Source organism: Portunus trituberculatus, chromosome 1 (genome assembly GCF_017591435.1).
Source record: "Portunus trituberculatus isolate SZX2019 chromosome 1, ASM1759143v1, whole genome shotgun sequence".
Lineage (NCBI taxonomy): Eukaryota > Metazoa > Arthropoda > Malacostraca > Decapoda > Portunidae > Portunus > Portunus trituberculatus.
The window spans coordinates 2,040,783-2,062,517 of NC_059255.1; the positions used below are offsets into that span (position 1 = coordinate 2,040,783).

The following is a 21,735-nucleotide window of genomic DNA, read 5'->3' on the forward strand; positions in this document are numbered from 1 at the left end:
TCTCACTCATTATTTCTTGTTCTACCCTGATTACTGACAGTGATAATTGTGTTCATGTTACTGTTGTTATGTTCCCTGCACCCTTGAAGACCTCCACCAAACGCTCATTTAGTCACTCTTGTTATGTCCCCTGTACTATTTGAGAACCTGCACTCGATCCCATCTTAGTCACCCTTGAAGACAAACCTCCACCAAACCCTCTCTTAGTCACCCTTAACCCCTTTGATACTGAGACATTTTTACCTTGAGATTTGTGTATGATTAGACCATTTTACTGACATTAGGAAGGGTCTTTGGAGCTCAGAAGATTAATGGCCACAGTCGTTACTATTTCAATCCACCACATGAGTTTTTGAAGCTTTATAAAAACACCAAATAGTAAGAAGAATAAGGAAATGCGTCATGGTACTGAAGAGGTAAAGTCCCGTGCACTACTTGATATACACCATAAAAACCCCACATAATTTAAACCTTCACTTCCATCTCTGTAACACTGGAACTCCCTGTCTGCTTCTGTATTTCCACCTTCCTCTGACCTGAACTCATTGAAGAGGGAGGTTACAAGACATTTATCCCATTATTCTGTCTCTCTTGGGGGACTGGTATCTCAGTAAACCTTTTTTTTCCTTAATATTTTTGTTGCCTCTTTGCCAGATTTCCTCTCTAACATTAGAAAAAAAACAATGATCTAATATTTACCTGCGTTTACCTGTGTTTCTCTGAGCTTACCTACGTCTCTATCTCTACAGGTGATCGTTTCTATGACAGCCGATGACCTGAAGGCGTTCCTGTGTGCTACTGATTGGTGGGACCACGTCTTTACTGCCAGTGAGTGTGTGTGTGGTGTGTGTGTGGGTGGGTGTGTGGATGGGTATGTGGGTGTGTGTATTAGTGGTTAGGTAGGTAAATAGATAGAGAGATGGATGGATAAGTGAACAGATAAATAGATAGATAGATAGATAGATAGGTAAGTGGGTGGATAGAAAGATAGATATAGATAGATACAGAAAAGCTAGATATATTGAGAGAGAGAGAGAGAGAGAGAGAGAGAGAGAGAGAGAGAGAGAGAGAGAGAGAGAGAGAGAGAGAGAGAGAGAGAGAGAGAGAGAGAGAGAGAGAGAGAGAGAGAGAGAGAGAGAGAGAGAGAGAGAGAGAGAGAGAGAGAGAGAACAAGGCAGACAAAATAACAGATTGATAGGTGAACAAACAAACATACATAGAAACTAATAGACAGATAAACAAGAAAGACAAAGAGCAGAGTTAAAGATGGATCACACACACACACACACACACACACACACACACACACACACACACACACACACACACACACATACCTCTTTCTTCACCTTCTTCCTTTTGTTGCTTCCAAACGTAAACTTCTCCTCCTCCTCCTCCTCCTCCTCCTCCTCCTCCTCCTCCTCCTCCTCCTCCTCCTCCTCCTCCTCCTCCTCCTCCTCCTCCTCTCAAACAAAAGTTATCTTCTAGTCTTACCTTCATTTATGAGTCGTGTGTGTGTGTGTGTGTGTGTGTGTGTGTGTGTGTGTGTGTGTGTGTGTGTGTGTGTGTGTGTGTGTGTAGCCAAAACAAATGTATTAGACAAAATAACACGCAAACACACACAGACACACACACATACAACCACCACCACCACTAACACTATCACTAATAACCCCAAATTTTCTCTCTCTTACCTAACCCAACCAAACCTATTCCTTCAATACCCTTCCTCCCTTTCCTCTACCACCAACCTCCTTACCTCCTTATTTCCTCTCTCCCTCTCCTCCTCCCATTTCCCTCGCTACCCCTTACAGTGGAGATTCTGTTCCTGATATGGGGAATACGTTTGTGCATTATGGTGAGGAAGGCGCCATCTGAATTCAACGAGTCAAAATTTATATCCATGGCGATTTATAACGAGTTCATTCTCTCCCTCTTCCTCAACGTGTCCATGTAAGTATGTGTGTGGATGACTGGCTGTTTCTTTCTCTCTTCTGGTCCATTCGTGTGTTAGCAGTAGCAAAAATGGTCTTGTAACTTCCTTAAATGTATGTTATGTTCTTATGTTTACAAAGATTTTATTCTCTACCTCTTCCGCAACGTGTCCATGTATGTGTGTGGATGAATGAGAGTTTCTGCCTTTTCTTTGAACTTTCGTGAGCTTGCAGTAGAAAAAAATTACTCTTGTATCTTTCTTAAATCTTTGTTATTTCTCTCTATCTCTTCCTCAATGTGTTCATGTGCGTGGATGACTGAAAAGATGGTGGTTTCTCCCTTTCCTGAACCTTACGTGTGTTAGCAGTACAAAAAATGGTCTTGTAAATTCCCTAAATACATGTTATGTTCCTATGCTTACAAAGATTTCATCCTCTCTCTCTTCCTTAACGTGTCCATGTATGTGTTGATGACTGTGAGAACTGTTGGCTATTTCTTCGCCTCCTCTGAACCTTACGTGTGCTAGAAGTACAAACAATGGTCTTGCAGCTTCCTTCAATTTGTTATGTTTACAATGAGCTCATCCTCTCTCTTCCCCAACGTGTACATGTAAGTATGTGTGTGGATGATTAGGAGAACTGTTAGCTATTTCTCCCCCTCCTCTGAACCGTACGTGAACTTGTAGAGAAATGATCTGGCAGTTTCCTTCAATTTTGTTATGTTTTTATGTTGATATTAGTGAATGTTTAACTCCTTCAGGACTGGGATGCATATTTCTCCTTTAGTTTTGGGTATTATTTGACGCTATTATTTATATTAAGGAGGGTCTGTGGAGGTCAGAAGATTAATGCCTAGAGTTTTCATTATTTTAATCCCCACATAAGTTTCTGAATAGTAAGCAAAATGAATATGAAAACGTGTCATGGCACTGAAGGGATTGATTGGAGAGAGAGAGAGAGAGAGAGAGAGAGAGAGAGAGAGAGAGAGAGAGAGAGAGAGAGAGAGAGAGAGAGAGAGAGAGAGAGAGAGAGAGAGAGAGAGAGAGAGAGAGAGAGAGAGAGAGAGAGAGAGTCAGCACGTGGTAGCTCCGTGTTTTCGTGGTGTTACAGTGGTTTAACAAAGTGCAGTGTTGTGAAAATTTCAGTGCTTGAAGTGCTAAGTGTCCTGGTGTCCATGTAAAAGTGTAAGGTGTGCTAAGCCTTGCAATAGTGTTAAAAATCACTTGAAAAGAGTGCTTGTACCCGTGCAGTGACCGAGACCCGGGCCTGACCTGACGCGAGGCCTAAGGCAGCACACAGTTGCCAAATCTCTCCAAGGTAGTTTTTAAACAACCTGTATCTCTCTCTCCGTGGCTGGTTTGGCTTGACTTGTGGGAGAGGTAGTTAGTGTCGTGTGTTTTTTGTGCGCCTGTGGGGAAGTGCTTTGTGTTCTGTGCCAGTGTTCAGTGTCTGTGTTCACGAGTGTGTTAGTGTCGCACGTGTCGTTTAGAACCAACACTCGTTGTCGCCCCCACACCTGGCTTCACAATTCCCCAGGGAATCACTTATCCTCTCCCTCAATGTCTAGCCCCGCCCATCGCCCCATAGCCAGGCGAGACTTGCCTGGCTACCAGCCACAGAATTGGTGTTGCGTTTGTGGACCACTCCTCTTCACCAGTACTAGCAGTCGGCCGCGGACCCTAACCACCACCTCGGACTAGCAGGCCTCGCTCACTACCATCCCTCACCATGGTACAGCCAGCTTGCCCCCGCCGCCAACTAAAGGTCGTCTCTAGCAACGTCCGTGGTCTCCGGACTAACCTTGCAGACTTATACCACAACTGTGTGCAACGACACAATGCAGACGTTGTTGTGGTGACAGAGACATGGCTGAACAGTGAGGTGGAGCCCACGTATGGCAGGATGCAGGGCTTCACCCACTGGGTGAGGAGGGACCGACAGGAGCGAACAGGAGGTGGAGTGGCTGTCTGCTTCAAGGAAGGAATGCAGGCCCAGCTACTCGACATAGACACGCCTCCACTGATGGAGATGATGTACTTCCGAGTAACGCTGGCAGACCGCTCAGCCCTCCTACTGTGTGCCCTGTATCGCCCCCCGCGACAAGGGCCTGACTCACTCCTGTACCTGACTGAGACTTTAGACAACCTGATGATGGCACACAGCTGCAGCCACGTGCTGATTGTGGGGGATCTCAATCACCACCTGGAAAGAGACGCCTACGAGAATCTCCTGGAGGTGCAGGGTCTGACAGATCATGTCACCTTCCCACACATGAACGAGGAGGGACATTAGACCCTGTCATCTCAGACTACCAGGAGGACAAGCTTCAGTGTCATCAGCTGGGGCTCGTGGGCAGCTCTGATCATCACGCTGTACTGACACAGCTGGAAGTGGGCGTGGCTCAGGACGAGGCCACCACCCGCACCATCTGGCTGTGGAACAAAGCAGACTGGGCTTCCCTGCGCCGCGACCTGACCCACACCCCATGGGCCACTCTGCTACAGGGAGGAGCAGAGAGTGAAGCACTTGCACTCACCTCTCACCTTCTCGCCCTCCAGAGACGCCACGTCCCACACAGGGAATACACCACCAGACCGACGGATCAGCCATGGTTTGGCTACCGTTGCCGTGTTGCTGCTGAGGCAAAGTATGCTGCCTGGCTCCGCTACAAGAGGAACCCGACTCGGCGCAACAAGGACTTGCATAGGGCTGCATGCAGGAGGATGGTGGTAACCAGCAAGTGGGCCTTAAAAAAGTGGGAGGAAAGCCTGCGCCGGAAACTGTGTGGCACTGGCGTAGGAAACAAAACTTGGTGGTCCCTTGTTAAGGACAAACAGGAACTGGCCACCAAGAATCCATCCCTCCCTCAGCAAGCAGGACGGTACTGTCGCCACCAGCAGTAAGGAGAGGGCACAGTTGCTGGCTTCCTTGTTTGCTGGAAAAATGAAGGTGGGGAATCCACAGCAGCCACCGCCTCAGCTGGTCCAGCAATGTGAGAAGACTGTCACCATGGTGGAGGTGACGCATCAGCAGGTGAAGCGATTATTGCGGGGCTGGACACACAGAAAGCCACCGGCCCTGATGACATCAGCCCGCACCTGCTGAAGCGATGCTCCCAGGAACTGGCTGCCCCTCTCACCCAAGTCTTCACAACTTGTGTACGGGAAAACGTCTGGCCTTCAGTGTGGAAGGAGGCTCGAGTAGTTCCTGCACACAAAAAGCTCCAGGACGGACCCAAAAAACTACAGACCCATATCCCTGTTGTCAGTGGTGGGTAAAGTGTTTGAGAGGGTCGTGGCAGAGGTGGTGTGTAGCCATCTCAAGGACAATGCCCTCCTCTCAGACCAACAGTTTGGGTTCAGACCTGGAAGGTCAACCTCCGACCTAATGATGCTTCTCACCAGGCAGTGGCAGGACGCCCTCGACGACGGCAAGGACACTATAGTGGTTGCTTTGGACATAGCTGGAGCTTTTGATAAAGTATGGCACAACGGATTACTAGAAAAGCTTCGTGCTAAAGGCATCCAGGGTGGCTTGCTACGACTCCTGGGAAATTACCTGCAGGACAGAAGCCTCAAGGTGGTTGTCAACGGGCAAACATCTGAGTCCCTGCCTGTGGAGGCATCAGTGCCACAGGGTTCAATTCTTGGCCCACTCCTGTGGAATATCTACGTGGATGATCTTCTCCAGCTACTGCCAGGAGTCAAGGCCTATGCTGATGACTGCACCCTCTCCTATACCTATCCACGCCAGGACAGTGGGCGGGCTGCTGAGGCCATCAATCAGCAGCTACGAGTGATAGAGGAGTGGGGTGCTCGCTGGCAAGTGACATTCGCGCCGGAGAAGACACAGGCAATGGTTGTCTCTCGGTCCCCAGCCGCCATGGCAGCAATGGCAGGAAAGTTGTCTTTGGCGCTGCTGCTCTCCCACTCCAAGATGACGTCAAGATACTTGGAGTGGAGGTGGATCGAGGGCTGAGGTTTGACAGCCATGTCAAAACCATTGCCAAGAAAGCCTCTCACAGGATCTCCGCTCTCAGAAGGATCGCCAGTTTCCTCGACAGGAAGGGAGACTGCTGCTGTACAAGGCACAGGTGCGGCCCCACCTTGAGTACGCAGCTCTCTCCTGGATGTCCTGTGCCGCCACACACAGAAGGAGACTGGACAGCATCCAACGCCGCGCCATACGGCTAGTAGATGCTGCAATACCACCTCACCCAGAGCCTGAGCGTCCCTTGATTCACTGGAACACCGCAGAGATGTGGCGGCGATCGTAGTGTTCCATAAGGCACAGGTGCAAAGAGTGCCACATCTGGCAGGGCTGCGTCATCCTCTGAGAGTCACCGCACGGAGCACGAGAACGGTGCTCAATGGTGGTGACGCCGTAGAGGTGCCGCGATCCCACGGGTGTCAGCATCAACGCACCTTCGCAGGACGCGTCTCCAGGATGTGGAACTTGTTCACGGCCGCGGTGCCTCACGTCCAGGAGATGAACACACACAGTGTCAAACTGATGGCACATAAGTGGAGACAGACACTGCCAACTCCTCTGACACTCTTTGTGACGTGACACTCAGTGTAGTGCAGTGCGTGAATAGTGCTAGTGAAGTGAAAAGAACAGTGCTCCATCTTGTATATTATCTATTTTTAAGTCTTGTAAATATTGTAGAGAAATAGATTGTAGTACCCTTAGAATAGGTAGCACACGACAGTGCGCCTTTGGGTACATGTTCTTCTGTATAAATTATGTTTAAATAAAAAAAAAAAAAAAAAAAGAGAGAGAGAGAGAGAGAGAGAGAGAGAGAGAGAGAGAGAGAGAGATTGGTGACTTTAATGAATGGTGTGCTGTAGATGGAGTGGTGATGAATGCCTGTTTGCTGGGAGGCAGATAACTAATTCAGAAGAAAGTAAAAAAAAAAAAAAAAAATTCTATCCTTCTTTTGGATTAGATTTCAGCCTCCCAGTACAGAAACCTTCATTTTATAGACATTTCTTGGATTTCGAAGTAATAGAGTAGTGATAATAGGATGACTGCATTAGTGGTATTAGCTCATTCAATGTTATATTCCACACTATTCCTGAAAGACGAACCGCTCCCAAACACTGCCTCTTGTTTCTCCGCCTCCTCTGAACGCCACTCAAGCTTGACTCTTTCTTCTTGTGTGTGACTTGGAATGCTTTGTGCAGTGTTTCAATGTGAGTTGTGCATTACATTGAAAGGATGATGTCTCTTTTATTTCGTGTAAGGGGGAGCAAACTAGCCAAGGACAACAAAACGATTAGATAAATAGACAATTGTAGCTTGACTCTTTCTTCTTGTGTGTGACTTGGAATGCTTTGTGCTGAGTTTTTATGAGTTTGTGTGTGTTGGATTGAAGGGATTAATGTATGGTGTCTTTAATGTAAGGAGAGAAGATTGGCCAAGCGGAACAAAAACGATTAAATAAATATGAAACTCTTTTACTTTGTGTGTGTGTGACTCAGAATGTTTCGTGCAGTGTTTTTAATGAGTTGATCAATATTGGACTGAAAGGATTAATGTATGGTGTTTTTCCTAATGGAAGTGGGGAAAACTGGCTAAGGGCAACGAAAACGATGAAATAGACAACTCTAGCTTGGCTCTTTACTTTTCTTCTTGTGAGTGACTTAGAACGTTTTGTGCAGCGTTTTTAATAAGTTGATGTATACTGAATTGAAAAGATTGATGTGCGCTGTCTTTGTTTCATGTGAGAGGGGGAAACGATTAAAGAAGAACGATTAAACAGATAGGAAACTTAGCTTGACTATTCTATCTTTTGACTTTGAATGTTTCGTACAGTGTTTTGATGTAAGTTCTGCTTTGAATTGAGAGGATTAATGTATGACGTCTTTTTTATTTCGTGTAAGAGGAGAAAACTGCCAAAAAGAAAAAAAGAAAGAAAATGATTAGATAAATATGAAACTCTAACTGGATTCTATTTTCTGTTGTGTGACTTACAATATTTTATACGATGTTTTAATGCGAGTTGTTCACTGGATGGCAAAAATTAATGTATGGTGTCCTTATTTCATGTAAGGGGAAAAAACTGGCCAAAGACAAAGAGAACGATTAAATCAATATGAAACTGTAGCTGGACTCTATTTTCTCTTGTGTGTGACTTCGAATGTTTTTCAATGAGTTGTTGTGTATTGGACTGAAAGGATAAATGTGCGCTGTCTTTTTTAATGTAAGAGAGGAACACTGGTCAAGGCCAACGAGAATGATTAAACAAAAAGACCCACAGCGATGCCAGTCCTCGATGATGGGTTTAGGTTTGTCTGTCTGTTTAGCTGTTTGAAAGAATGTCTGTCTGTCTGTCTGTCTGTCTGTTTGTCTGTCTGTCTGCCTGTCTGTCTATCGTCTATCTATCTGTTTTGCTGTTTGAAAGAATGTCTGTCTGTCTCTTTGTCTATCGTCTGTCTGCCTGTCTGTCTGTTTAGCTGTTTGAAAGAATGTCTGTCTTTCTGTCTGTCTGTCTGTCTCTCTGTCTATCAGTCTATCTAACTGTCTGTTTGTATGTAAGGATCTCTGTCTGTCTGTCTGTTTGAAATGATACATAACTGTCTGCTTATCTGTCTGTCTGTTAAAATGTTTGAAAGAATATCTAGTTGTGTGTGTGTGTGTGTGTGTGTGTGTGTGTGTTTGTCTATCTGTCTGTCTGTTTTCTGTCTATTTTGTACACTTTTTGTCATCCTGGGCCAGTCAGTGTCTCGCATAAAAAGGTTAACAAACAATGAAAACAACAACATTCCACTCACACACACACACACACACACACACACACACACACACACACACACACCTTCCATTCTCAGACCAATTTCTTCCTATCGCTCTCTCAAATCTAAATCCGAGTAAAGACGGATCAACGAAAATATAAATAAAAAAATGGAAATAAAAATCGAAAAAAAAAAATGAAAACGAGTAAAAAGATATAAAAAAAAATAGAGATGAAAAAAGATGAAAGAAAAAAAAACCGCACAAAAATAGAAAAAAAATGGAAAAAGATGAAAAAGAACACGAATAAATAGGAAAAATGATGAAGAAAAATAAAAAAAAATGGAAATGCAAAGATGGAAATAAAAAAAAAGATGCAAATAAGATAAAACTGTTTCTTGAATGGAGTGAGTGATAGAATAGAGCAATGGTGGTGATGGTGGTGGTGATGTGCTGGTGTGAGTGATGAAACAAAGCAATGGTGTTAGTGATAGTGGTGGAGTGAGTGATGGAGCAGACTGGGCAATGGTGGACCTCCTAATGCTGAGTCAATAGGGAGCGCTAACATCTTCAATACCAGGACACATTTTCATATTCATTGTGCATACTATTGCGTGATTTTATACAGGTTCAGAAACTTATGTGGGGATTAAAATAGTGAAGACTGACCATTAATCTTCTGACTTCCATAGACGCTTCTTAATGTCAATAAAATCGTTTAATGACACCGGAAACTTAAGGTAAAAAAAGGGTTAAATAATGAATGAATGTTTGATAAATGTATAGAGATTATTGATAGAATTAATATATAGATAAATTTAAAGAGATAAATACTAGCAAGGGTTAAAAAGGAGATGAATAAAGTAATATTAGATAAATGCATGGAGCTTAGTGATGGATGGAAGAAAATAGACAAATAGATAGATAAATAAACAAATGAATAAATAAATGCATAGAACGTGGATAAATTTAAACACATAGATATTAGTAAAGGTTAAAAAAATAGATGAATAATTTTATGTTAGATGGATGGCATTAACTGAAAGACGAAATAGATAAATAAATAAATAAATAGATAAATGAATAAATAAATAAATAACATACATGCAAAAGATTAGATAGACAAAAAGTGAACAAAAAGAAGGATTAGAGAAAGATGAACAAGTGGAAGTTAGACAAATATATGAAAGGTATTAATAGGTGAATGAAAAGTAGATAGATAGATAGATAAACAGACAGACAGACAGACAGAGAGAGATAGTTAGATAGATAAAAGTAAAGGAACGTTAAAGGAAATTGAATATGTGAGAGCTAGACAAATATATAAATGGGATAAGTTGATGAATAAAAAGAAGTAAATAGACAAATAGACAGATAGATAGATTGATAGATAGATAAAGATAAACAGAAAAGATAATAAGGAGAGTTGGATGAAGATGAATAAGTGAAAGCTGGATAAATGTGTAGGTGAAAATAATTGATGAAAACAAGGAGTAAATAAATGAATAAATAGATAATAAAGGAGTGAATGAAGAAAAGGTGAATAGATAGATGGATGGAAGAAAATAGATAAAAAAAAGTAAATAAAGACATAAATAAATAAATAAATAAATAAATAAATAAATATGCATAAAAATAATACATGAAAATTACCCTTTGTTCCATTTTCTTTCTTTTCATCGTTTTCTTTCAATCATTTCCGTTCTCTCTCTCTCTCTCTCTCTCTCTCTCTCTCTCTCTCTCTCTCTCTCTCTCTCTCTCTCTTTTTCCAGTTTCCCATTTTCCTTCTCTCTTCCCGTTTTCTTTCCCATTTTCTTTCACGTCCTGTTTTCTTTCACCCTCACCCATTTTCTTTTCCCCAATTTCCTCTCTCATCTTCCCATTTTCTCTCTTACTTCCCATTTTTCTTTCCGTTTTCTTTTGTACCTTCCCATTCTCTCTCCCCGTTTTCTTTCTTACCTTCCCATTTTCTCTCTCATTTTCCCATTTTCTATCTCTAACTTTCCCATTTTCTCCTCCCATTTTCTCTATCCCTTCCCATTTTCTCTCTCACCCTTCCCGTTTTCAATTCCCATTTTCTATCACCCTTCCCATTTTCTCTCTCCCTTCCCATTTTCTCTCACCTCCCGTTTTCTGTTGCAGGTTGTTCCTTAAGTCGCCAGCTGACCCAGATCTGTTGTTTATCATCTTCTTCTGCCACACTCAGCTCACCATCACACTGCTCATTGCCCTCATCTTCGGCAGCAAGGTGAGAGAGAGAGAGAGAGAGAGAGAGAGAGAGAGAGAGAGAGAGAGAGAGAGAGAGAGAGAGAGAGAGATAGAGAGAGAGGTAGAGAGAGAGAGGAGAGAGAGAGATAGAGAGAGAGAGATAGAGAGAGAGAGAGAGAGATTGAGAGATTGAGAGTGTGTGAGTGAGAGAGAGAGAGAGAGAGAGAGAGAGAGAGAGAGAGAGAGAGAGAGAGAGAGAGAGAGAGAGAGAGAGAGAGAGAGAGAGAGAGAGAGAGAGTGTGTGTGTGTGAGTGTGTGTGTGTGTGTGTGTGTGTGTGTGTGTGTGTGTGTGTGTGTGTGTGTGTGTGTGTGTGTGTGTTTAATGGTTACAAATGGAATAAAGGAATGAAAAGTGAGAAATAAAGAAGACACAAGAGAAAAGAAAGGAAGAGTAAAGGAAGAAGGAAAATAAAGAAGGAAAATAAAGAGAGAGAGAGAGAGAGAGAGAGAGAGAGAGAGAGAGAGAGAGAGAGAGAGAGAGAGAGAGAGAGAGAGAGAGCTGTTTATTTGTTTTGTTTGCATTTGGAGATAGAAATGGATGAATGGGAGAAAGAAAGAAAGAAGAAAGGAAGGAAGAAAGGAAGATAGGAAGGAAGGAAGGAAAGAAGGAATGATTGAAGGATGAAAATAAAATGAAATGAATGAATGAATAAAAGAGAAAGAGGAAAGAAATAAAGAAATTGATAGATACAAACAGAAAGATAAAAAAATAGAAGAAGAAGAAAAAAAAGAAAGAAAGAAAGAAAGAACAAAAGAGAGAAACTTATTACGGGAAAAATCTTGAAATGAAGAGAGAGAGAGAGAGAGAGAGAGAGAGAGAGAGAGAGAGAGAGAGAGAGAGAGAGAGAGAGAGATTTATAACACTCTCTTTTTCACTCACTCTCCTCTCTCTCTCTCTCTCTCTCTCTCTCTCTCTCTCTCTCTCATTCCTACTTTTATTAAATTCTCTCTCTCTCTCTCATGTCTTCCAAATCTTTATTCCTATTCTCTCTCTCTCTCTCTCTCTCTCTCTCTCTCTCTCTCTCTCTCTCTCTCTCCATCATCCGTTTCTTCCTTCCCTAGAGGCACAAGAGGAGAGGAGAGAGAGGGGGAGAGGGAGAGAGAGAGAGAGAGGAGAGAGAGAGAGAGGAGAGGGAGAGATAGAGAGAGAGGGAGAGTGAGAGGGAGAGAAATCCGATCAGTAAAAATTGATTCTCACTCATCTGGTTTAATCATGGAGGTGTGGAGAGATTTTTTCCTCCATTCCTCCATCCTTCTCTCCACCTTTTCCTTCCTTTCCTCCGTGTTTCCTCCACTATTTTCCTTCTTTTCTTCACTATTTTCCTTCTTTTCTCCTTTTTTTCCTTCTTTCCTCCATTTGTTTCCTTCTTTCCTCCACTATTTTCATTCTTTCCATAAATTTTTCCTTTTTTCCTTCATTTTTAATTTTTTTTTCACTTTTTCCTTCTTTTCTCCACTTTTTCCTTCATTCCTCAATTTTCCTGTTTTTCCACTATTTTTTTTCCTCCAATTTTCCTTGTTTCCTCCACTTTTTTCCTTTTTCCTCCACTTTTTCCTTTTTCCTCCACTTTTTTATTCTTTCCTCCACAATTTTCCTGTTTCCTCCACTATTTTCCTTCTTTCCTCCACTATTTTCCTTCTTTCCTCCACTATTTTCCTGTTTCCTCCACTATTTTCCTGTTTCCTCCACTATTTTCCTTCTTTCCTCCACTATTTTCCTTCTTTCCTCCACTATTTTCCTTCTTTCCTCCATTTTTTCCTTCTTTCCTTCACTATTTTCCTTCTTTCTTCCACTATTTTCCCCGTTTCCTCCATGTAAATTTCTTTGTTTCCTCTTTCCTCCTTTTTTCCTTCTTCCCTCCATTTTCCTCCTCGTTTCCTCCATGTTTCCTTTTCCTTTTCTTCTGTTTCCTCTCCTTTCCTCCACCTCTCCTCCCATTCTTTCTCTTTTCCTCCATCTTTTCCTCCACCCTTAAAAGTTTCCCTGCTTTTCCTTCTTTTCTCCATCTTTTCTCCATTCCTTTCCTCCTTTCCTCCATGTTTCCTCCAGTTTTCTCTCCATTCTTCCTTTTTTCATCCAAATTTTCTTTCTCTTCCTTATTCCTCCATTTTCTGCTCTCCTTTTCTCTTCCTTCCTTCTCTCCTCTCCTTTATCTCCATCTCTCCTTTTTCTCTCGTTCTTTCCTCCATTAGCCTCTTATCTTTTCCTCCTTTTCCTTTTCTCTCTAATAATTTTTCCCTTTCCTCAATAATATTTTTCCCTTCAATCTCTTCTTAATTTCTCCTCGTTTTCTATAATCAACGTTTTTTTTTTTTTTTATTTCCGACGTAATTCCGTTTTCTTTCCTGAGTTTTTTTCTTCTTCTTATTTCTATTCTCTTTGTTTCCTTGGTGTTAAGGAGGAAGAGGAGGAGGAGGAGGAGGAGGAAGAAGAGGAGGAAGAAGAGGAGGACAAATAAGGATATCCAGTCTTTCTTCTCGTTTTCTTTGAGGCAAAATTCGTCTATTTATGTTAAAGAAAATGGGATTGTAACTTTATTTATAAACAAGAAGATAAAGAACAGCATTAAAAATCTCTCTCTCTCTCTCTCTCTCTCTCTCTCTCTCTCTCTCTCTCTCTCTCTCTCTCTCAAAACTCCTATAAGCTTCTCAACCCTCTCTCTCTCTCTCTCTCTCTCTCTCTCTCTCTCTCTCTCTCTCTCTTTCTTCTAAATCCGAGGAAAGGGAGAGCGAGGGAGAGTAAAAGGGCGAGGGAGGGAGGGAGAGAGAGAGGGATGGAGGGAAGGAGGGAGGGAGGGAGGGAGGGAAGAAGGGATAGAGGGAAGGATGATAAAGAAATGAATTTGAGGAATGGAAGAGAAATAAGAAAAGGATGAAGATTGAGAAGAAGGGAAGGATGAACAGAAGGAAGGAAGGAAGGAAGGAAGGAAGGAAGGAAGGAAAAGGAAGGAAGGAGAAAGAGAAAGTAAGCAATGAATGGAGAAAGGGTAAATGAAGAAGAAATAAAGAAGAGAGGATAAAGGATAAAAGGAAGAAAGGAAGGGAGAAAAGAGAAAGGAAAGAAGGAAGGAAAGAAGGAAGGAAGGAAGGAAGGAAGGAAGGAAGGAAGGAAGGAAGAAATGAAGGAAGGAAGGAAGGAAGGAAAGAAGGAAGGAAGGAAGGAAGGAAGGAATGAATGAATGAATGAATGAAGGAAGGAAGGAAGGAAGGAAGGAAGGAAGGAAGGAAGGGACAAAATTTTTCTTCTCCAACCTAACTTTTCACTTTATTTCTTTCCATCTTTCTTTTTTTTCTGTTTCTTATCAAATCTCTTCACTTGTCTGCGAGAGAGAGAGAGAGAGAGAGAGAGAGAGAGAGAGAGAGAGAGAGAGAGAGAGAGAGAGGAGAAAAAGGGACAAGTTAACGTGTAAACAGTATAATATAAATAAAGACAGCCTCTCTCTCTCTCTCTCTCTCTCTCTCTCTCTCTCTCTCTCCAGTAAGCCCTCCATACGCTACTCGCTGTCAACCCTCACCACCACCACTACCACCTCCACCCAACACACACACACACACACACACACACACACACACGCCACTGCCAACACTAGCGGCACACACACACAACACAGCCCTTAAACCAACGAAAACAGCAAATACAACACTAATAACGGCATCAGTAACATGGACAGTCTGGAAGTACTTAGGGAGCGCGAGGGAAGAGGTGGGAAGTGTGATGCGCCCCCGTAGAGTTAGTGAAACGCGGGGAGTATTGGCCGTGGAGTTTAGCCGCGCGGTGAAAGTCTTCGCGGGAATTTTTGAATCTTTATCTTTCTCCCGGTTCAGTTCTTTTTTTAGTAATATGGATTGCTGGTTTTTGAGGTTTGATTTGTTTTCCGTTTTCTTCATTTGCATACCTACATACATACATACATACGCGCGGGTGATGATAATAAATAGATTCTGATTTCCTTTGTATATTTGTCTGGCAACTTATACGATTCACGTTATTTTGTGGTTTGCTTTTACTTCCCTTCCTACACAAGCAGAGAATGATGGTAATGATGATGATGATGATGATGATGATGATGATGATGATGATGATGATGATAATAATAATAATAATAATAATAATAATAATAATAATAATAATAATAATAATAATAAGAGGAATAACAACAATAATAATAATAATAGTAATAGTAATAATAATAATAATAATAATAATAATAATAATAATAATAATAATAATAATAATGAAATAGATAAAATTAAAATAATAATAACAATAATAATAATAGTAATAATAACAAAAACAACTAAGTTAATATTTGGTTGAAAGAGATAACAAAAACTTTAAGGTGTCTTGTTATAGTTAAATAACAACAACAACACAATTAAACTATTAAACTATTATTGTTTTTGCTATTTAGATATCAACAATAAACAATTAATAAAATGACGAGTATTAACGGGAGACTATAAGACAATGAATATGGTAACTAGAGGAAGAAAATGAGAGCCACACGTACAGAGAGTAACCCTGACACTCTAAAAAATATCAGCACAGAGAGAGAACCCTGGGAAATTGAGTGCTAACATGTGTATTTTCAAGCATTCCCAGCAATTCACTGTTCCACCAATTGATTTCGAGCAGTTTATCTCGATTCAACCTAATTTAACGTTCCCCACAGGTTTACCTCGTGCTGAAGGGCCAAGGGAAGGGTGAGGACAGTATGAGCATGACGAAACCGATGGCTGCGAAGTTTCTCCAGCGCTCCCACGCCCAGAACCACCTCCACACCGCCTCCTCAGATAACGTGGACATGCAGGTGAGAGAGAGAGAGAGAGAGAGAGAGAGAGAGAGAGAGAGAGAGAGAGAGAGAGAGAGAGAGAGAGAGAGAGAGAGAGAGAGAGAGAGTAAAAGAAGAAACAAAGAAAAAAATAAATGAGAAAATCTTAGAAAATGAAAATATTGAAAAAGTATAAAAGACAAGATTAGATTCTCTCACTAGTAAATTCTAAACTTTTCTCTTTTTCTTTTTTTTTCTCTGCTGTATTCAAGTTAACCTCTTCTTCCTTTCCTTTTTCCTCCTCTTCCTCTTTCTTCCGTGTGCTTTCATCTCAAATACTTCTCTTCCTCTTCCAGCTTCCTCCTCCTCCTCCTCCTTCTCCTTCTCCTCCTCCTTCTCCTCCTTCTCCTATTCCTTCTAACCATATCTTCTTCCTTTTTGTTCCTCCTCTTCTCCAAACTTCAAATTTTTGTGTACTTACTGCCCCTCCAGAAACTCCTCCTCCTCTTTCTCTTCTTCTTCCTCCTCCTCTTCCTCCTCTTCCTCTTCCTCTTTCTTCTTCTTCCTCTTTCCCTTTTTTTTTGCTTTTAACTTCTTTTTTCTTCTTTCTCCTCCTTCCAGTTCAAAAGTTACTTTCTTTCTTCATATTTTTTTCCTTTTCCTTCCTCCTCCTTCCTCCTCCTCCTCCTCCTCCTCCTCCTCCTCCTCCTCCTCCTCCTCCTCCTCCTCCACAATAAAACTCGCTTCTTCTTTCCACACAGTTCAAACCTTCCTCCTCCTCCTCCTCCTCCTCCTCCTCCTCCTCCTCCTCCTCCTCCTCCTCCTCCTCCTCCTCCTCCTCCTTCTCCTCCGGCAGAGGCGTATATTAAGAGATCTGACGGAGGCACTGAAGAGAGAGAGAGAGAGAGAGAGAGAGAGAGAGAGAGAGAGAGAGAGAGAGAGAGAGAGAGAGAGAGAGAGAGAGAGAGAGAGAGAGAGAGAGAGAGAGAGAGAGAGAGAGAGAGAGAGAGAGAGAGAGAGAGAGAGAGAGAGAGAGAGAGAGAGAGAGAGAGAGAGAGTCCCGTCAATTTTTCAGTTCTTATTTCTGTTCTATCGAGTTATCAAGTTCTTGTTTCACCTCCTCCCAAAAGTTCCTCTCACCCCCGCACCCCTCACTCCTCCCTCTGCCCCCACATGAGCTCCCCTCACCCCTCACCCGTCCCTCTGTCCCGCCAGGAGGAGTTCCGGCGCGTCTACCTGCAGCTGGAGGCTTTGAAGGACAAATACCAGCGGAACGGCAACAGAAATATGGTGCTCATCCTGACGGCGATGCAGCAGGCGGCGAACACCTCCATGGCCCCCGGCACGCCCACGCCCACCCCGACGCCCATCACAGCAGCGGTGGTGGCGGAGAAGAACGGGGCCAGCCAGCGGGAGGTGCAGAAGGAGGAGCGACGAGGCAGCAAGAAGGAGCGGCGCTGCAGTGACGGTGTTGTGATGCGGCCTCACGTCAACAACATCCTGGCCTCCGTCACGGACAAGATCGTATGCGCCACTTTCCAGGAGGAGCTGAGGAGCGCCGTGGAGGGGGAGGCGCTCACTAAGCCACCAAGACCAGGGGGCATGGGTGTGGGAAGCGGGAGGGAGGCGTGTGTCCTCAGGCGAACGAAATCCAAAGGTGCGGCGGCGGACGGCAGGGAGCGACGGAGAGAAGATTTCTTTCCCAACCTGGAGGGAGTGGCGGCCTTGGAGGGCAGCATGGGACGCAGCCTGCCCGCCACGCCCTGCTCACCCATACCCCAGCAACAGGACAATCTCAGCGTGACCAGTCGCGGAGACAAGACGAAGAAGCAAGGGTCAGACCAGTCCAACACGGCGGGCTCCTCACTCACGAGCCGCAGTGACAGCACCCCTTCAGACCAGTCCGGACCCTGCAGGACGCCGCTACAGCTTGGCTACCGCAATGCTGAGTTCCTGCTGAGGAAAAGCGTGTCTTCTGAGTTGACTGAGAGAGTGTGTCGCTCCCTTGAGTACCTGGATGAGGGCGGCGGCTCAAGAGGCCCTGGAAGCACGCCGCTGGGCACTGAGGAGGACCCAAGCTTGGAGGACAGGTCTGTCAGGTCCGCCCACTCCACCCCGCGCAGATCCCAAGGCAGGAGGTTCAGGGAGGTGCGCGATCCAGAAAGAGCACGCGCGTTCATCTTGTACAGTTTAAGCGACCGCGCGACGTTAACGGATGAAGTAACAGTCTAGCAGTGAAGTGAGTGATGCGAGGAAGTCACTGCGAGGCGTAAACTGAAGCACTTCCAGCCCGCTTCTCCGCTACTTTCCAAAGGCTCTAGTTGAAGTGACGCGGGTTTCCAAAAGGATGTTTTTACTGTTCTAGTGACAAATTTACAAGATTTCTTCTACATTGTTACCAGATGATTAAGTGTCACGGGTTTTCAATGGTGTTTATACGGTTCTAGTGACAAATTAACAAAACTTTGACAGTACCAACAGGAGAAACAATGTTGAGAACCCGGCTAACCGTTTCTGTGGCCTTGGAAAGTAGTTATGGTAAAAGAGCAGTGTGTTTCTAAATGCAAGCTAATGTTTTGTCACTGCCTCTCATCACTGCCTCTCTCTCCCATGTCACTGTGTGTGTGTGTGTGTGTGTGTCGGAGCAGTGCTGTGAGAGGAAGATAGTGACAGGAAGCACGTGTGACAGTGACGGACAGTGACGGGCAGTGACTATGTGATGGTGCTGAGAAAATAGTAGTAGTAGTAGGTAGGAGAGTAGTAGTACTAGTAGTAGTAGCAGCTGGAAAAGTAGTTAGTTATAGTAGTAGTAGCAGTAGTAGTAGTAGTAGCATTGTGATGGTGGTGGCAATGATGGTAGTAATAGTACTAGTAGTAGTAGTAGTAGTAGTAGTAGTACCCACAGCCCAGGAAAAACTATCATATTTCCTCCCTCTCCAAATGTGAAGTGGAAAAAAAAATAGAACACCAATTGAATAAAATAACAAAACGATAGGAACAAAAGACAAGAAATAAAATAAATAAATAAATAACGCTTGAAATGAATTGAAATAAAAAAAAGACATACAAAACTTGACTCACTTAAAAAAAAAGAGGAAAAATTTTTGTTACTTACGAGGAAAACACAAATTAAAGGAAAATACTTCGAGTGAGGAAAATTATGGATCACTCATCAATTTCCTGAAAAACGGAAAAAAATAAATAGGGAAAATGAAAAGGGAAAAAATTAAGGGTAGTAAAATGAAAAAAAAAGAATGTGAAAAGATAATTAAGAGAACACAAGAGTTAAAAAAAAGAATAAAATTGAATATGGCAAAATAAATAAATCAAAAGAAAAGGTAAAAGAGGAAAAAATGAAGATTATGAGACAGAATAAGGGAAAAAAAGACGAAAGAAACGGAAAGAAAAGGAAGAGAAGCAAAGGAAAAAAAAGTAAAAAACAGTGAAAGATAAAAAAAGATAGTGAAACGAACAGAGAGAAAAAGGAAGAAAATAAAGATGACAAAACTTATAAAAAGAAAGTGAAAGGAAAGTGAAATGGAAAAGTTGGAAAAATGGGAAGGAAAATAAGAGAACAAAACAAAGGAGATAAAAAATAATAAAGTAAATATGAGAGAAAAAAAATAGATTACAGTTTTAAAGAAGGAAAAGTAAGGAGGACAACATTGAGAAGGAAAAAAATAAGAAAATATATAACATTAATGGAGGAAATAACGAAAAGTAAGAAAGATGTGTTTGAAAAATTAGAAAAAAATATTAGATGCAGGAATAGAAATTGACGAAATATGGATAGAAAAATTAATATAAATGAAAAATAATAATGAAGATAACGAAGGAGAAAAGAAGGAAAGGATTGTCAGAAAAAAGAAAAGATCATGAAAATAAGCTATGACGAAAATTGAAGAAGGAAAAGTAAGGAATTTCAGAAGAATGATGAGAGTGAGAAGGGAAAATGGAAGGAAGGAAAAAAAGGAAAAATAACAAGGAGAAAAATTAAGGAAAAGTGGGGATTTATGAAGTTTTGGGGAAAAATTTAGGGTATAAGAAGTGACAGGAAAAAAATTTAATGTTTTTTTCACCCGAGACCAAAAAAAACAAACAAAAAAAAAAATTAGGGAAAAAACTGAATAGCGATTTTTTTTTTAAGCAGTAGAGAAAATAGTGAAGAAAGTTAGAAGACAAGGAAAAAGGGAAAAATGATATATTCTGTATTTTCACTAAACAAAAAAAAAATAAGAGAAAATCTTGAGTAGAGGAAAACCAGGGAAATTTTAGCGGCTGTGGGGAAAATTAGAGAAAAAGAATAGATGAGAAAAACAAAGACAATTTTAACATATATTGTATTTTCACCTTAGACAAATTAAAAGAAGAATAATAAGTTTAAGAAAAAAAACCCGAGTTAGGAAAAAAAACAGGGAAATTTTTATGGATGTGGGAATAAAAGGAAAAAAGTGAGATGGGAAAAAAATAACTAAATTTATGCAATCTGTATTTTCACTTCAAACCAAAAAAAAAAAAAAAAACGGAAAAGCCGGATAAGGAAAAACGGGAACTTTTGGGGTTTGTGGGAAAATATAGGAAAAAAAGTGAGATGTATAGGGAAAAAGAAGGGAAATTTTATGTAACCTATATTTTTCATTCCCTCAAAAAGGCCTAGGGAAAAAACTCGAGGTTGGGAAAATCGTGGAAACTTTTTTAGGCCTATGGGGAAAAATAGAAATGAAAGTTAAATGTTTACGGAAAAAAGTGAAAAATCTACGCCATTCTGTATTTTCACATCAGACGAAAAAAAAAAAAAAAATCTGCCTAGGGAAAAAAGACGTAGTTAAGGAAAAAAATAGGAAATTTTGGGAAACTGTGTTGAAAAATAGAGAAGATGGTTAGAAGGTTAGGAAAAAAGGGAAAATTCCACATAATTTGCATCTTTGAAAACCTAGGGAAAAAAATCAGAGGAAAGGAAAAAAAACAGGGAAATTCTGGGAGACTGTGGGAAAAAAATAGGAAGAATATTAGAGGCGTAGGGAAAAAATGGTAATCTATAATTTCATCTTAGACAAAAAGAACCTAAAGAAAAAGGAAAAAATAAACAGGAAAATTTTGGTGGCTTTAGGGAAATAGTAAAGAGAATTAAATGGTTAGGGAAAAAAAAAGAAAATTCATGTAATCTGTATTTTTCAGGGAAATGAAAAAAGGAAGTCTGAAGAAAAATAATAAAAAACAGGGAAATTTTAGAGACTGTGGAGAAAAAAAAAAAAAATTACAGCGTTGAGGAAAAAATAAACTTAATATAATCTGTATTTTTCATCTTAGGGAAAAATATAGAGGGAAATAGGAAAATTAAAAAAATAAGTAAAGGGAAAAAGAAAAAAAACAGGGAAATTTTGGAGGGCTGTGGGGAAAAATAGAGAATAAAGTTAGATATTTAGGGAAAAAAGGGTAAATATCTAATAACCTGTACTTTTCACCCGAGTTTCCACCCTAGCTGTTAGAATTTAACCAGTCCATTTCTCCTCCGAGCTCCAACGCTTATGAATAAAAACTTTACTGAATAAAAAAAGTATTAGAGAAATAAGTATAAACTCGTGTATTTTCTTGTATAGTTGTATATAAGTCAAGCATAGTACATACATCAATACAAATTATGCTTGAGAGTTTTATGGGAATGTTATTAAAAGATATTGTTTGAGATCTTGTGAGAGAAAGTATTATGTCTTTTTATATGTACGTATGTAGATGCATCAGAAAATATTACTATGAAAAATACAAATAATGCTTGAGTTTTCTTTGTTTTTTGTTGTTGTTGGCGTTAAGGAAGGAAGTTTTAGATTTTATGAACGAAAGTGATTAATCTTTTTCTATGTATGTATGTAAATATATCAGAACATTTCAAGGATATCATTATGAAAATACAAATAATGTTTCAGAGTTCTTTTGGGAGCGCTGAGAAAAGAAGATTAATATTTTATGAGCTAATGTATTAAATCTTTTTTGTATGTGTGTAAATATACCAGAAAGTTTCAAGTATA

General features: G+C 41.2%; 1 protein-coding gene across 1 annotated transcript in view; it reads left to right on the top strand.

The window, feature by feature from the left end:
* The window catches only part of LOC123508271 (probable G-protein coupled receptor CG31760), an 83,349-nt gene extending 64,336 nt beyond the window's left edge, over positions 1 to 19,013 (top strand). The window contains exons 8-12 of the mRNA XM_045261879.1: positions 750 to 828; positions 1,815 to 1,953; positions 10,812 to 10,917; positions 15,611 to 15,748; positions 16,925 to 19,013. Of these exons, the coding sequence (XP_045117814.1) occupies positions 750 to 828; positions 1,815 to 1,953; positions 10,812 to 10,917; positions 15,611 to 15,748; positions 16,925 to 17,941 (1,479 nt within the window). The 3' untranslated portion in view covers positions 17,942 to 19,013. The remainder of the gene's footprint in view (positions 1 to 749; positions 829 to 1,814; positions 1,954 to 10,811; positions 10,918 to 15,610; positions 15,749 to 16,924) is intronic.
* Positions 19,014 to 21,735: the final 2,722 nt, after the last annotated feature.